Source organism: Brienomyrus brachyistius, chromosome 14 (assembly GCF_023856365.1).
Source record: "Brienomyrus brachyistius isolate T26 chromosome 14, BBRACH_0.4, whole genome shotgun sequence".
NCBI lineage: Eukaryota > Metazoa > Chordata > Actinopteri > Osteoglossiformes > Mormyridae > Brienomyrus > Brienomyrus brachyistius.
Genome location: NC_064546.1, coordinates 11,372,619 through 11,386,733, shown reverse-complemented (window position 1 = coordinate 11,386,733; position 14,115 = coordinate 11,372,619). Strand labels below are relative to the sequence as shown.

The window sequence follows — 14,115 nt, the reverse complement described above, 5'->3', positions numbered from 1 at the left end:
TGCTTATTTCCTGTCTTGCGGTGTTTTATATGCACATAACTGATGCATTCAGGGATGCAGGACTACACCGTGATGCTTTATGTAGGGGGTATTCGTGAGAAGTCCTACAGAAAGTCTGCCATCATTACCACCTGGCAGAATGGGCTCCTCTTTCCACTGCATCATTATCATTGTGATACAAACCGTGAATCCACACTCCGTACTCACGGCTGCCGTGCTGAGCCCGCCGGCTACATCACTAACCAGATCACGAGAAGGTCGGAACAGCATTGAATAGGCTACTACTTCAGGAAGTCATTCACTCCTTTAAGTGCACTATAAAAGCTCGATCCCAGCATACGCTGTTCAGAAAAACCATCGGATTTCAGAGCAGCATGCGGGAATTCTACTCTATCTGAAAGCTGCAGCTGCTGGCGTAGAGGCCAACCTCAGCATCCGAGGGATGAGGATGGACAGGCAAGGCAGAGATGGGCCTCTTCCTTTTCAGACCTTAATGCATTACAGGACAACTGAAGAGCTGATTTCTAAAAAAAAAAAAAAAAAAAAAAACCTCACTGATTCCACACGATGCCTCTTCAAGAAAAATTTCTAAAACTCCACAGAAATTTAACAAAAGTCCTTTGTTGGATGACAAGGACTGAGTGCGTTTCAGTTCCCAATACTGTAACATAAGATGAGGAAATCTGACTTTAGCTAATTGGTGGTTTCATCTCAAAAACAACAAAAAAAATGGACTGAGGGAGTTTTGGAAAGTTGCTCTTCAGTTGCTTTAGCTTATCTATGAAACAATTTGTTTTTAAACACACCCTCTAGGAAGGATGACCAAAGTACTATTAAGTCTGTCTTTTGGTTAAGATACTGTTAAGGTTTCGAGATCATGCTGCATACCTGAGATTCTGCTTCACGCAAACAGACACCCACACCATGCTGACTTCTCTAGGTCGGTCCCAACTCCCTAAAGATAAGTTTAATTTATCTACTGTTCAGCTGTGGTAACATGCACCCCCATTTCAAAGACAGACGGCAGCTTTACGTCAGTGTTTGTCGAGTCTTTCAGCTTCACAATAGACTGTCCACGGTCAGACCTCAAAATGGGGGCTGAAAACTCAAAATGTTAGAGGGAAAACTCATATACCCGTGGAACAGGTCGACAATCTCAAATCAAGTACACTGGTTCTACAGCGGGAATGAGTTCACTAACTTTTCTTAATGTCTATCGTAGTTCACTTGAACACTACAGTGGATGTTCTTATAAAGGGGCAGGACTGTGGCAGGGTTCGGTGAGGCCAAGCTCAGACATTCATTTTAACTACAGTCATACTGACACACAGTCACAGGGAAAGTCAAAGAGAAAACAAAGGTGCTGAACTGAAACATCCAAGAAAGGCCATGTTCCCTTGGCTAAAACTGAAGTATGACAGCATCACCCCCTTACTATGGTCCTTACAGTGGCTTCAAAAATGTGAAAAAAATCAAAGGGAATAGAAATGATGCTAGTTTGAGCCAAGATTCAGGCTAAATGTCCCCCCCCTCAGTTCTACAACTAATGGAGCAAAAAAAAAAAAAAAAAAAGATTTATGGTGCAAAATATCTCCAGTAATTAGAAAAACGGTGAACCTCTCGTTAAATAGATTTGTCTTAATTATTATAACTTCAATGAAAATCAGATCACATTTGGGGCAAAATCGAGAAAGTTTGCGAACCCTTTCGATTTCTCTCACAACTGTACAAATATCCAGGAGGCAAGTTTGCAACTGTTAATTGGTACATAGGCAGAGTCTGGCATCAAAGGCTGCACCCAGCCCTTGAAGGGCCGCGCGTTTTTCGAGGGTAAACGTTATAATGAGGCAGACTGGAATCCGACCGCGCGCCTGTCAGGGAAGGAACGTCAACTGAACGTCGTGGACACAGGATCTAAACAGAGTCACTTAACATCCCCAACAGATGGTCTATGCGAGCAGGGCTACGCCGCCGTCTGGGTCACGTGGCCAGTCACACGGCAGCGGACTTCTGCTGCTTCACTCTGCAGTCAAGCCAGCACACCTGCTCTGACAGGGCTTCGGCAAAATGCACCAAGTGGCGGAAGTGAAAAGTTTCTGACTTTGGTGCAGGGTTAGTGCTGGTTTTCTAGTGGTGTTACAGTCGGTTACAATACAGTTCAGTCGGTTACAATAGCATGCGATTGGAAGGTTGCTGGCTCATATCCCAGGTCAGCAGAGTGATTTCAGCGCTTGGGACCTTGAGTGATGCCCAATCGCTCCAGGAAGTGACGGAAGTATACTTTCTTTGTACATTGCTTTGCATGAGAGCATCTGATAAATATATAAATATGGAAACGCTACAAAATCCATCTACCTGCTTTTCTTCCCTTGAGCCAAAGTCGAGCTCGCAAGAGCTTCAACGTGCCCAAAGACGACCGCTGGGGCACTATGAAGTGGTTCATAAACTTTGCTGCGTGAGAGGCCTCACTGTTCTGGACATACACCAGAACAGGAAGACGACACACAATTTGATAGAACCTTAGATTCGCAAGGAGGCTAAGATTACGAAGAACAATCTTAAGATTCTAAATAAAATTTTAAGAAGTCTTACATCAACAGATTTTCCCATTGCTCCACTGAAATACATCAGTCATCAGGGACTGCCGACGACAAGCAATATTTAAACATACATTTTTCATGAATTGTTATAAGCATGAACTATATCACAAAAATCAGGATGTTTATTACAGAAATATTTCAGCCTTAACATCCATTTGCCTAAAATAATATATAATTGCTGTGAAATAAAATGGTTTACATACTAAATATGGTTTTGTATCTCGTGTTGCTCGTTATTGCTTAATCAAAGCAATGTTTGATTGAGCTAAAATAATAGTGTGACCCCAATCCATGTTTTCTTGGTGCTTTAACGATAAAGTAAAAAAAAAAAATTAGGAAACAGAACAGCATGCACACAATATTTTAGATACAGGGATATTTACACTGGTCAGAAAAAGTAAATAAATGACCCAATTCAGAGAACAACTGTACCGAAAACATGTGGTCCAGTTCCTAAATAGCTTTCACCAGTATCCCACAGTTGTGCTTAAAAATATCAGATTATATACCATTGTCCTCAGCAATCTAACGTAAAAATATCACGGTAAGTGAAAATGTTTGTTTTGTCGAATCCATCTCCAGGATCTGGAATAAACTGCTATACTGAAAATTTGAAAGTTAAAATTCTGAATATGCACCTATGATGTTCCAGGAAGTTTGTCTGGCACGAATCTGACATGGATTCTACTCCAATCCGAATTTAAGCTTCAGTTACATAATCGTAGGTTCCCGTTACGGACGACTTCTCAGAAAAACACAAACATGTACGCCTCCCAAGCCTCCGCTAATTCGGATGTAGCTCACAATAAAAAAAAATTAGCAGGCATAACGGGGAATAACTGGCCATTTTACATATTTCTGAAATCTAATTTTAATAAATCAGTTATAAAACCAACAACCTCCCATTCGCACAGTCTTCATTTTCTGCCAGTGATCGCAGAAGACAGAAATAGTGATGAACAAAAGAACATTATCATAAAAATAATTTTCTTTTAAGAACAGTTTCTTAAGACGCCAGAAAAATCAATTTAAGGGGACGCTTTTACCCGGATCCCTCAATCTTCCCCGGGGGGGGGGGGGGGGGGGGGGGTGCCAAGGGATTAAAGATTCCTACCAAACGACACTTCCATTACACTATTCAGTGACTCTCCAATTCACGTTATATAATAATTATAAAATAATAATTTTCTGCTGAACCTTTGCCATCAACCACGCATTACAGTCGCACATTTAACTATTGAGTTTATTGCGCAACTGCACTTTCCTAACTGAGGGAGATTTTAAAAATATATTTTCTTTAGTTCAAGTGGATTCAAAACCTTGCATTAACTTTACATGACCAGCACTGAGCACAAGTCGGTACCTCACACGGCCATGCAGGTGGAAGTTAGAGGACAAGACCGATTTGGGAGCCAGAAAAAGCGAGAGACAGGCTGAAACGTTTTAGTGACACAAGAAACGGGATTCCTGTGCTTCTTAACAGAAGACCAGGAGTTTAAAAGGAGCTATTATAATTCTCGCAGATGAAAATTTAATCATCTGAAATGAAAGTGGTATATAGTCTTCTTTGATTTGGGGCTGGCAACAAAAGGGGTGAATTACTAATTAACTATTAATTGCATTACTGAACAAAATCTGCTTATTCAAAAGTAAGCCTTTGCCAGCATGTTTTACTATAAAAGATATCGCTACTTGAAAACCAAACACCTGTTAAATACAATGCAAGATTCCAGCTAGATATTTCGACTGTACCACTCGGCGTTTCAAAAAGAAGAAAGTTCTCAAAATGTGAAAGTTTTTACTTGAATTTCTCACCTAGAAATGAGTTCCAGCTACAATTTAAATATTCAGTTAAGTCGGTAATTCTCAAGCCAGTCCACATTTTTGCTCCCTCCTATCTCCCAGCGCGCTCAAACCAAACAATCAGCCAATCAAGAACACCGAATACCTGGTAAATACCTGTTGGGAGCTGAGAGGGAGCAAAAATGTGGACTGTCTCTGGGTCGCTATGGACTGGGTTGAGAAACACACAAAACTCAGACAGGGGCCCCACGGAGGACAATGCCAGAGAGAGAAACAGCCAGCAGTACCTCCATGGCCAGTGCAGCGGTCTGCTGGTCATAGTGGGTCAGCAGGTTGGGCATGAAGGTGCTGTTGTAGGGTAGTTCCTGGCACATGCGCAGGGTGATGGGCTCGCAGGCAAACATGCTGTGGCTGTCCGCCGAGTCGGCGCGGATGGCGGCGCACGCCGTCAACGCGGAGGCCACGACCCAAAGAGTAGCCAAACCGCGACGCCTTTCACGCACGGGGGCAGCAAACTGGTCCATAGCGAACTTTACGAGCGTCAGTCTCAGAAAGAGCAGCCGGTGGGCTGGATCAGGAAGGGAGCATTAAGTGAGAGCGATGGGGTTCCTTCGTACGCGTATATCTACTGCACCCATGGAGTCTGCACAGTACATCGTGGCTCTGGGGGGGCTTGGGTAAAAAAAATATCCTATTCCGGACAGGTAGTGCAGTGGCCGGCCGTCCTCGTGCACGAGCCGTGTCCGGCGTCAGCTTTGTAGCGCTACACTCCACATTCCCACGGCAGGCTGCTTCTATCAGGTCTCCGTAAGACTCCCCGCCTCCCCCGCTGACAAAATATCTCACAGGGACGTTAACCAGCTTACAGAGGACAGGGAGACCTGTGGAAGAAAAGGGGAAACGTGTAAGGAAAAAATTCTGGATGCAAAGACAGACTCATGTTCACTTTAAAAAAAATCACATTATTCTCCACCCTCTAGTTCCCAACCTTAAGATGCAGTCATATCACTGCATCTCATTTAAAAAGATACCTCCGTGCTCCTGTACATCAGTGACACTTCATATTACACATCCTGCAAACTGTGCACGAAGCGCATCATTTCTGCTGCACTTCCTTCGTTCTTGACTAAATGTCCAGAAATATTATTTAAATGAAAAGAGTGGAGAAATATTTGCGAGGTCCCTCTGACCATCGACTCTCGAATTTTTCACTATGCAATATGCATAAATATAAGTATGACCGTACCAAAAAACTTATTTAGTTTCTACATCAAAATAATGTTCGGTGAATGGCCGCTTGCCAGTGCAGCGATGGGTAAACTGGGTAACAGAGGATCAGACTGCAGCGTGTCTGCGGGTGGCCGGACGATGCGCGATGTCAGCGAAATGCATCTCAAATCGGGGGGGAAACAGCGCAGGCGAGCTGCGCCCCATCTCTGCGCCCGTTGCAGAAATAAATCTGCGTTTTACACCGATTGCTCCCCTCGTTTGAATGTCCATTTCCATTCGGATCGGCCCCCCTGCGAAGCGGCTTCCCATCCCCCCCACCCCGGCACACACGTTTCTATGTCGGTATCCAGTCCAGAGACAGCAACCTTCGCTTCGCACACAACGCCGATAACATGGACGCCGAACATCAGACGGCAGATCCTTCACCTTTTCACACGATTTCGCGAACTGGCCGACAAACAGATTTATGCAGCCGGCTGGGCAAACGCATATTGCCGAGGGTCGGAGTCGGCAGCACGCTGACAACGTGACGATCGCATTAGGAAATAAAAAAATAACAGAATCACGTTAATAATAATGAACATATTTCGTGAATGCGTAAGGTTGAAGCAGAAAAGAAAGCAGAAGTTAACCTTGGGTAGAGACAGCAGCAGGCGTGCGGCGCTCGTTGCCATGTTTCTGCCTAATTGCGGATCCCAGGCTGTTCGCAGTCCGAGTCTCGGCAGGTTCATACGACTGGGGCGGGGACGCGCGTGAGACGGGGGCGCGCACCACCGCCACAGGGGTCGGGGGGTGAAGGGGGTGGGGTACGTTTATTTCAGAGCAAAGCCGACCGATCGAGTAATAAAATGTTGACGGAGCTCGGCCGACGTTAGGTGAGGAGTCGCACTGAGGTGTGGTTCTGCATGCAGTTTTCCGGCTGCGGGGCATCGCACTCAGCGCTACCCACGCAGATCAGCACCGGGCCTTTTTCACACTTAATTATGGAAAAGGCAGAGATATCTTTATTAATGCCGCGTAAAATATTGCATTGACACGGATAGATTAAGGTCTGAATAAACGCACCTTTTGAATAAACGAGAAGAAATAGATTAGTATTTTCACTAATACCAATGCATAATATATATGGTATAATCAGTAACTGAAACACCTTTAAATTGTGAGAACCAACATCGATATAACGCCGAGTCACTTCCTGTATCAAGGAAGGTCGGCAGTCTGACCTTTAGAGACGCTGTTCCTACGCGATAAACGGCGTGTTGGGGGGCGCTGAGGGGGAGAGTGCTGATCCACCTTGATCTTCAAGGAAAGGATAGATGTGGCTGCGTTTTGGGAAATCTGTAAAATTGTCTTATTCACATTTGTGCCGTGTATATAACAATATGTAATTACCAAAAAGGTAGCGATAACTTGTATTCATAATGGTGAACAACTGCAGTTCGCAATTTAAAGATATTGTCCAGCTGAAAAAAATGGCTTCTACAAACATTATTGCATGTGATGTTAAACTTGAAAGCACCAGCTTAAGGAGTGTTCAGAAGCTCCAGCACCGTTTTGCTTCTCTTGTCAGGGACATTCTTTGCTGTTCCATTTCAAGACCAAAAGCAAGTAAATAAATATCAGACACAATTTTAAAATTCTTAGCAGTTATATTTGTGGTCCAGGTCTCCATGCACTCTATACAAATTATCCATCACTCAACATTAAATTCTTATTAAGGGAGACAAGCTCTGGCACAAAAAGAATTAAAGTGCGCTGTAGCAGGTAGTGTGTCGGTTGAGAAGTGCTGCACTTTCGATGAAATTTTCAAACCTGCTGTAACTTGAAATCTGGAGACTTTGCCTCAGGTCAATTAGGCAATTCAACACTCACCCGGAGGTTTGTGAGTTATAATGATACATAATAAATACACAATTACATGCAGGCGATCGGCATCTATCCAAAACATTTTTTAAACGGGAAAAACTGTGTGAAATGAAACATTTCAAGTGGAGCTTTACTGTTTTTTATTAAAGTATAAATGCAATCATGACATTTGGTATATAAAAAAGAAATCAACACAAAAACAACACAGAAGAATACTACAAAATGCTCATTACTTCATGTAAATTAAAACCTTTTTCAGATTCACGGCCTTTGAAGTTTAGCCACTCGCCAACTCAAAGTCACAACGGCAACGATGCGCCCAGTCAGACAAGGAAGAGTGACTGTGGTGTCACTGAGTTTTGTAAGGTCTGTAGTCAGACAGGTAGTATGAAGGAGTCTCCTTTCATGCTCATAACAAGCATTAAGCATTTAAGTATTAGTCTTAGCGGAAAGTGACATTTAAGATGAACACTGTTGTCCCCCCATTGAATACACAATAACGTAATATAACAGCTTGACTTCTTCCTCCAGAAGTGTACAAACTCACCTCAGATGAGAAGCACTGCAAGATGCTTCACTGGAAAGAATGTCAGCGTTATTTGACATTTCATTAGAGATTATTTTATTGGCCTGAAGAGTCAACATGAGGAAACAAAGTCTAAACACGACAATGACAAGACAGTAATCTCTATTTAAAAAGGCAAATGGAGGATGTGTCCCGTCATGCAAAACTACAGGTTATTATTTTTCGTACAATCGCGCGCACGCTTTCCCCCCTCCCCCATGAAACGTGATGAAATTGCATGGGAACTTCAGCAAGGTCTTTTTGGCATTACTCAGTCTGTCGTTATTTCTGTGCTGCAAACTCATGGAAGGGACCGGCCAGCAGTTCACAGTAACCACCTGTAACACATTTAGAACATGTAGTCTTCCAGAATTACATATAGAAGTCACACTGCACATCAATGCACACACAAGATTATCAGTCATAAAATAATTTGATGCATTGTTCCTTAACTTTAATGCTATTTGCATGCAGTGTAATTTTACATGCCTAACATTATGCAGGTTACAAAACAATCAAGCAAATACCATTTTTGATGTGGAAATTTCCTATAATAATTAGCATTGCTGACTAAACTTGTGCATCGTGCATTTAAATAATAAATAAATAATAATCGTGGATATGAACCAGAGGTGTATATTTCAGGTCCAGAAAGTACAAATTCAGCCAACCCACTGAGCATACAGAATGACATCACCCTCATTTAAGTACTGAGCTGGTTGGTAGAAACTAAATCTTGGTCTCGATTTTTATGTTCTGAATGTTACAATATCCACCTCTGATATGAACATACAAAATAATCATCTGCTCTAGGAAGGAAGGGGCTTCTCACCTCAGAGACCCGAGTCCTTATGTGCGGGCAGGTTGGTGCCCAACAAGCAGTACCTCCTGAGCAGAACATTCAGGATCTCTACCTTTCCTGATAGCCACGGTCTCTTCCACCTCGTGCTGGGAGTGACAACAGCCCACATTCAGGCTCAGACAACTGCGTAACTATACCTCATGTATATCTTTACCATATAGGTTATGACATTGCTTCTTGTTTATATATGTATGTCTGGCACACACACAATTGAGCACAGAACTGGTAGAGCTGTATTTGTCCTTCTTTAAACCCCATTTTTAAACATCATCCCACCTTTCAGAAAAGCACCTAAGGTTTCCATGTCCCTGCCTAATACGATATTCACATCTAGGAGCACTGGCAAGTAGAGGCACCTAAAACTGGCAAAACACAAACACTGCAGTTCATAATGTTTATGTTTCATCATAATAGATGTGCGGGTAACAGTACGCTGGGTTATCCTGGCGTATGAAGAGAACACGGGAGAAGCAGATGTGAGCGTGTGTGTGTGTGTGTGTGTGTGTGTTGGGCGCAGCACGGACTGCGGTGGAGATGGGTAGGATGATGGTCTTTGTGTCTAGGAGACGGTGGCTGGAGGGGGCACCTGATCTTTCATGTAGTTATGACCACAAGGCCACAAGCCTCGCAGCGTCAGTGCGATGATAAAACACCACATGGAGATCCCAGCCTCTGTTGCGGCCAGACACGTGCACGGGAACCACAGGGTAAGGGTGGTGTCCTGATGGAGAGAGGAACACAATCACAGTTCCACACTCTTACTTGTTCATAAAAATGAAATGCTGGTTCAACAGTCAGGCTTGAAAGATAAGTTCCAGCTTGACTAAACCAAACAAAATCCAAGATTAATGGGATCACGATGTTGACCATCAGGAATTTATGTCAAGCCAGGTTCTCTTACTGAGACCAAGATTACCTTGAGTGTGTGCATAAAAAAGTGTGCTGTGTGTATCGGTCAGCCAATCAAGGAAGTATGGATTGCAACAGGGAACGTATTTCAATGTAGCGCATAGAGAATTATTATGGGAAAATATAAAGTTCAATAACAGAGCAATAACAATGGCTGCCGCCAAAGCTAGAAAGGCATGTTGTAGCACATCGCTGACAGCAAAAATGCATACGTATAGTCTGACTGTCATTGTCTTAATTTCCAAATATGCTTTGTGTTTTTTTGTAATTATTATTTTTATTCATATGCACAATTCTATTTTTATTATTCAGTATTAAATAAACTTGTCACACACACACACACACACACACACACACAAAGCATGAGTATGTGGATGGGGAGGATGTCAAAGTTTTTGATATATTTTAGGAGAGTGACATCCATTTTCATTTATAATTACACCATTCAAAGTGGAAATGGTAGAGTCAATGGATTACTGACGATAAAACTAAAAAAGACAGACATGTTCCGTACATTGTGGTTTCAGAAATGGACTATGGAGTACAATGCACACCACTTGATTTTTAGATTACGTATTCCTATGCGTTTTTATCCGCACTGTGTCCATTCACCACCCATGAACGTAAGAGAGCAACAGTCACTGAACATCAAGTGCACAGGCCGACAGTCAAATGTTAATTACAATTCACCTGTAAAGTAATCTGGAAGTCCAAGGGGTGTGCAAGAGGTTTTTATCAGTTCTTTGTAGACTTTCATAGATATTAAGATTTATCACACATAGAGAAAGGGTTTGAAATGCAAAAAATGATCGGTGTGCATCTCTGCCTGTGGACATCAAAGTGATTAAAAACTGGCTGGCTTGCTTTATGACAGATCTAACTGCCGGAAGACTGAATATCGAATATACAGCTAACATTACTGCAGTCACAGGATTTTCATTTGCAGGCCATTTTGAGGGTTTGGGAAAGCCCATTTATGTCAGGTAATATACCGACTTCTTCCCTTTGATTGGCCCAAGGGCTGTTTGAGATCTGTGATCCTGAAAGCTAACCAGCTCTGAAGCATGTTAGCCCTGTAGCATGAGTCACTGTGGTGATGTTACCCGCTAAGATAAGAACCAGCGCTGTGATATCGAAAAGCTAGAGTTGTTGCTACTAATCCTCAAAGTAATCCAGCTAAGCAAGGAATCTGGCTTCATGATTCAGGCCCCTGGTAACAAGTAGCCAGAAATAAACACTCTGGGCTAAGCCTGTACAGCTGACTCAGACCAGCGGGTATAACTACCTAAAGACATGGACTTGAATCTCCCAGATTACTGGTTCAGTCCTTAGAGTTTGTTAATGTAGTACCTGTGAATTACTCCAGCAAAGTATCCAACTGAGTAAATGGGCAAAGCTGACTAAAGCACTTCATTCAGAGAAATTTTAAATATTAAGCCAACCTCAGTGCTAGTATACCAACGTCATTAAGAAATTTACAAATGAGAAGAGGCCATTTGGCCCATCAAGCTCGTTTGGGGAGAACTTAACTAATAGCTCAGAGATGTTAAAATCTTATCTAGCTCTGATTTAAAGGAACCCAGGGTTTTAGCTTGCGCTACACTAACAGGAAGACTATTCCATACTCTACACTCTGTGTAAGGAAGTGCTTATGCAAAAGCTGGTGGGGGCACGCTCACATAGATGCGGGTGGTGTCGAAAGGGCAGTTGGCCACAATGGAGGAGCGGGCGCCGGCGGGGGCCGCGGTAAAGTTGCAGCCCTGCATGAGGCTGTGCCCCCCGCCGTGGATGGTCAGGCCGATGGCCAGCAGGAGGCCCACGGCACAGGCAGTGGAGAGCAGGGTGTTCAGGAACGAACCCACCAGGAGACCCACTTGCTGCAGGGGGAGGAGAGAGAAGCAGAGAGAAGAGGATGGAGAAAGACAAGAAAAGGGACTAAGAATTCTGAGGGCAAGGTTTATACTTTTATACAGACAGCAGAAATTAAAAGGAAAAAAGCCTTACCAGCTTTCTATTAAGAAGATTTCTTGACACCAGAATTGCAATGATACCAGTTGCAATACTCTGAAAGTAAATACTGTATTTATATTTGGTTAAGAAAGTTCAAAAACAAAGGGCAGGAGCATCACGAGAGATTTATGAGAAGGGGACTAAGCCCTTACTAGGGTCTGATTTTTACTGTACATAAACAGTGTGTTCTCATTTAATCTAATGAATCTACATTTATTTCGTGGATAAATAAAAAAAAGTAACCTTAGCGACACCCCTGGTGTTTCAGGTCCATGTGAGTACAGTTACGCCTGCTGGTCTAAGTCAGTTACACAGACTTAAACCAGCGCGTTTATTTACGTTATCGAGTAGTAAACGTAAGAGTTACGTTCTATACTTGGATAGCTAATTGTTACCTCTATATACATTTATACACACACCAGCATTATCTGACAAGCCGTAGAAAAAGACTGCGCGACACAACGACTTACCAACAGTCCAGACGAAACAGCGATAATGTTTGCCGCTGAATATTCCGTAGTGATTCGGCCACTGGGTTTGGAGATGTGCCGTAAGACCGTGCCGTGCACGATCGCCCCCAGGATGAAGTTAATGTGCCCGACTATTATCAGTGCTATACCTTTTCTCATCAGGCGACGTGGACCCTTTTGTTGATCTAGAAAGACATTTTAAAATAGATTCAAAACAGAATAATATGCAACGTAGAGCCTAACCGCTAGGAGCAGAATTAAGAGGCGAAAGGCATACAAGTGATTATTTTATCTTGCTAGAAAACTTAAAATTAGTCGCCCTAAATTTTTCATTAAAAAGTAGTATTCCCCGATTTATCACGATTATCGTTATATAGATCTTTTAACATTTGTAAACGCTGCTTCGGATGTTAACTTTTGTTTCCACCTGGGACACGCGACTTCCTCGAGTACCTTTTACTCAGGCGAAACTGCACGAAAAGTGTTTAATTTTACTTAATTAGTTAGTTTTGCGTGGACCGTATCATGAGGCGAAACGCTCCTCCCTAACATGGTGGGATATCAACGTTAATAAATAAAATAGTCTTTCCTTTTCTACGAATGTGTTTCTGCTTTGCGACACAGAGCCTACATAGTGAGCATATCGTGTGGATCGTCTAATGTGTGTTAAAGCAAAACAGCGACGCTTCCAATACCGTAAACAGACTCACCGAATGCACACATTGTTTATATCTTTCTTTCCGCAGCCAAAATAAAAAGCAAAAACCTTTCCTAAGGTCACCATTCGCCGTCTTTTTGCTCCTTTCTATGTCTCGGGACTGGAATCCTCTATGACGTCATCGCTCTTACCTGTAGGGCGGAAGCTCAGCCGCATTGATCAAACAAAGGTCATTCAATGCAAATACCAGCGCGGTGTGAGTCCAAGTCTTTTTGCTTGTATAAAAATTCTTGTAATGACAATTAGTATATATTTTTCTTCCGTGTAAATCACAAATCATCTTACTAATATATTTTTGTAAAATATTGTATCATTAAAGTTTTAATAGCAGTTTAGTCTCATAACTATTCGTGAAAATATTTCATTGTGTTGCTACACACTGTAAGCGAGCATGTGTGCTACACAATACATAATATTAAGAATATGTGCAGAACTCACAACGTATTTCTAGAGTTCATAATGACAGGCAGGCTTTGGTGCAGATAGTAAACATAGTAAGATGAATTCCAATCATCTAGGTAACTTTAGAGTTTCTGGTACTTAATTTATCAGGAGATAATAATCGGCCTTACATTTGGATAAAACGACAGCCTTGCGTCGACTTGTGTTGTCATTTGGAACCGGGGACATCTGGGCGTATCTCGAGCTTGTAGCTGTCCATCACATATTTAATACTGTACGCATAATGAATAACAAGTTAAATATTGACAGCAGGTCACTATAGTGCCGGCAGCCCTGCCCACTCTCCTGCGCCTCTTACACTAAGCGACACACCCGCTAACGGAAATCGGACGCAACGTAAATCCGTATAAAGCAAAGCAAGCGAACTGGAAGCTGTGGAACTTCAGCTCTTCCCTGTAGCCTTAGTGGGTGGCATCAAAGAAATGCTAATCTAGAGAAAATGCCAGAGGTGGACATTTCCGTCCAGAAAGGAAAAAATCCAGACCAAGACTTTATTTCAACCAACCACTTAAAGCATAAAAGACTCTCAGTCAGACAGTATTCGACAGGTTGCCTGAAACAAAATCTTAGTCTGTATAATTACTTTCTGAACCGGAATTGTCCACCTTTGGAAGATGTTA

The 14,115-nt window shown here is 42.6% G+C and overlaps 2 protein-coding genes across 8 annotated transcripts in view; both read right to left on the bottom strand.

The window, feature by feature from the left end:
* The window catches only part of LOC125707088 (frizzled-3-like), a 28,962-nt gene extending 22,534 nt beyond the window's left edge, over positions 1-6,428 (bottom strand). For 6 of the 7 annotated variants that reach the window (XR_007382178.1, XR_007382179.1, XR_007382176.1 and 3 more), the window contains exons 1-2: positions 6,266-6,428; positions 4,691-5,284 (exon numbers count right to left, since the gene is read on the bottom strand). Coding sequence is in view for 1 of the 7 variants with exons in the window: in XM_048973984.1 (XP_048829941.1) it covers positions 4,691-4,927 (237 nt within the window). In the remaining 6 variants the exon portion in view is untranslated. Of the gene's footprint in view, positions 1-4,690; positions 5,285-6,059; positions 6,152-6,265 lie in introns of all 7 variants that reach the window. The other variant, XM_048973984.1, reaches the window with a different exon arrangement.
* Positions 6,429-7,622: 1,194 nt separating this feature from the next.
* On the bottom strand, positions 7,623-13,184 carry LOC125707980 (keratinocyte-associated protein 3). The gene is made up of 7 exons (XM_048975430.1): positions 13,026-13,184; positions 12,316-12,500; positions 11,840-11,899; positions 11,515-11,712; positions 9,513-9,647; positions 8,897-9,012; positions 7,623-8,402 (listed from the first exon to the last, which is right to left on the bottom strand). The coding sequence occupies exons 1-6, from the start codon at positions 13,036-13,038 to the stop codon at positions 8,914-8,916; spliced, it is 690 nt and encodes a 229-aa protein (XP_048831387.1). The 5' UTR covers positions 13,039-13,184; the 3' UTR covers positions 7,623-8,402; positions 8,897-8,913.
* Between the last annotated feature and the right edge of the window lie 931 nt (positions 13,185-14,115).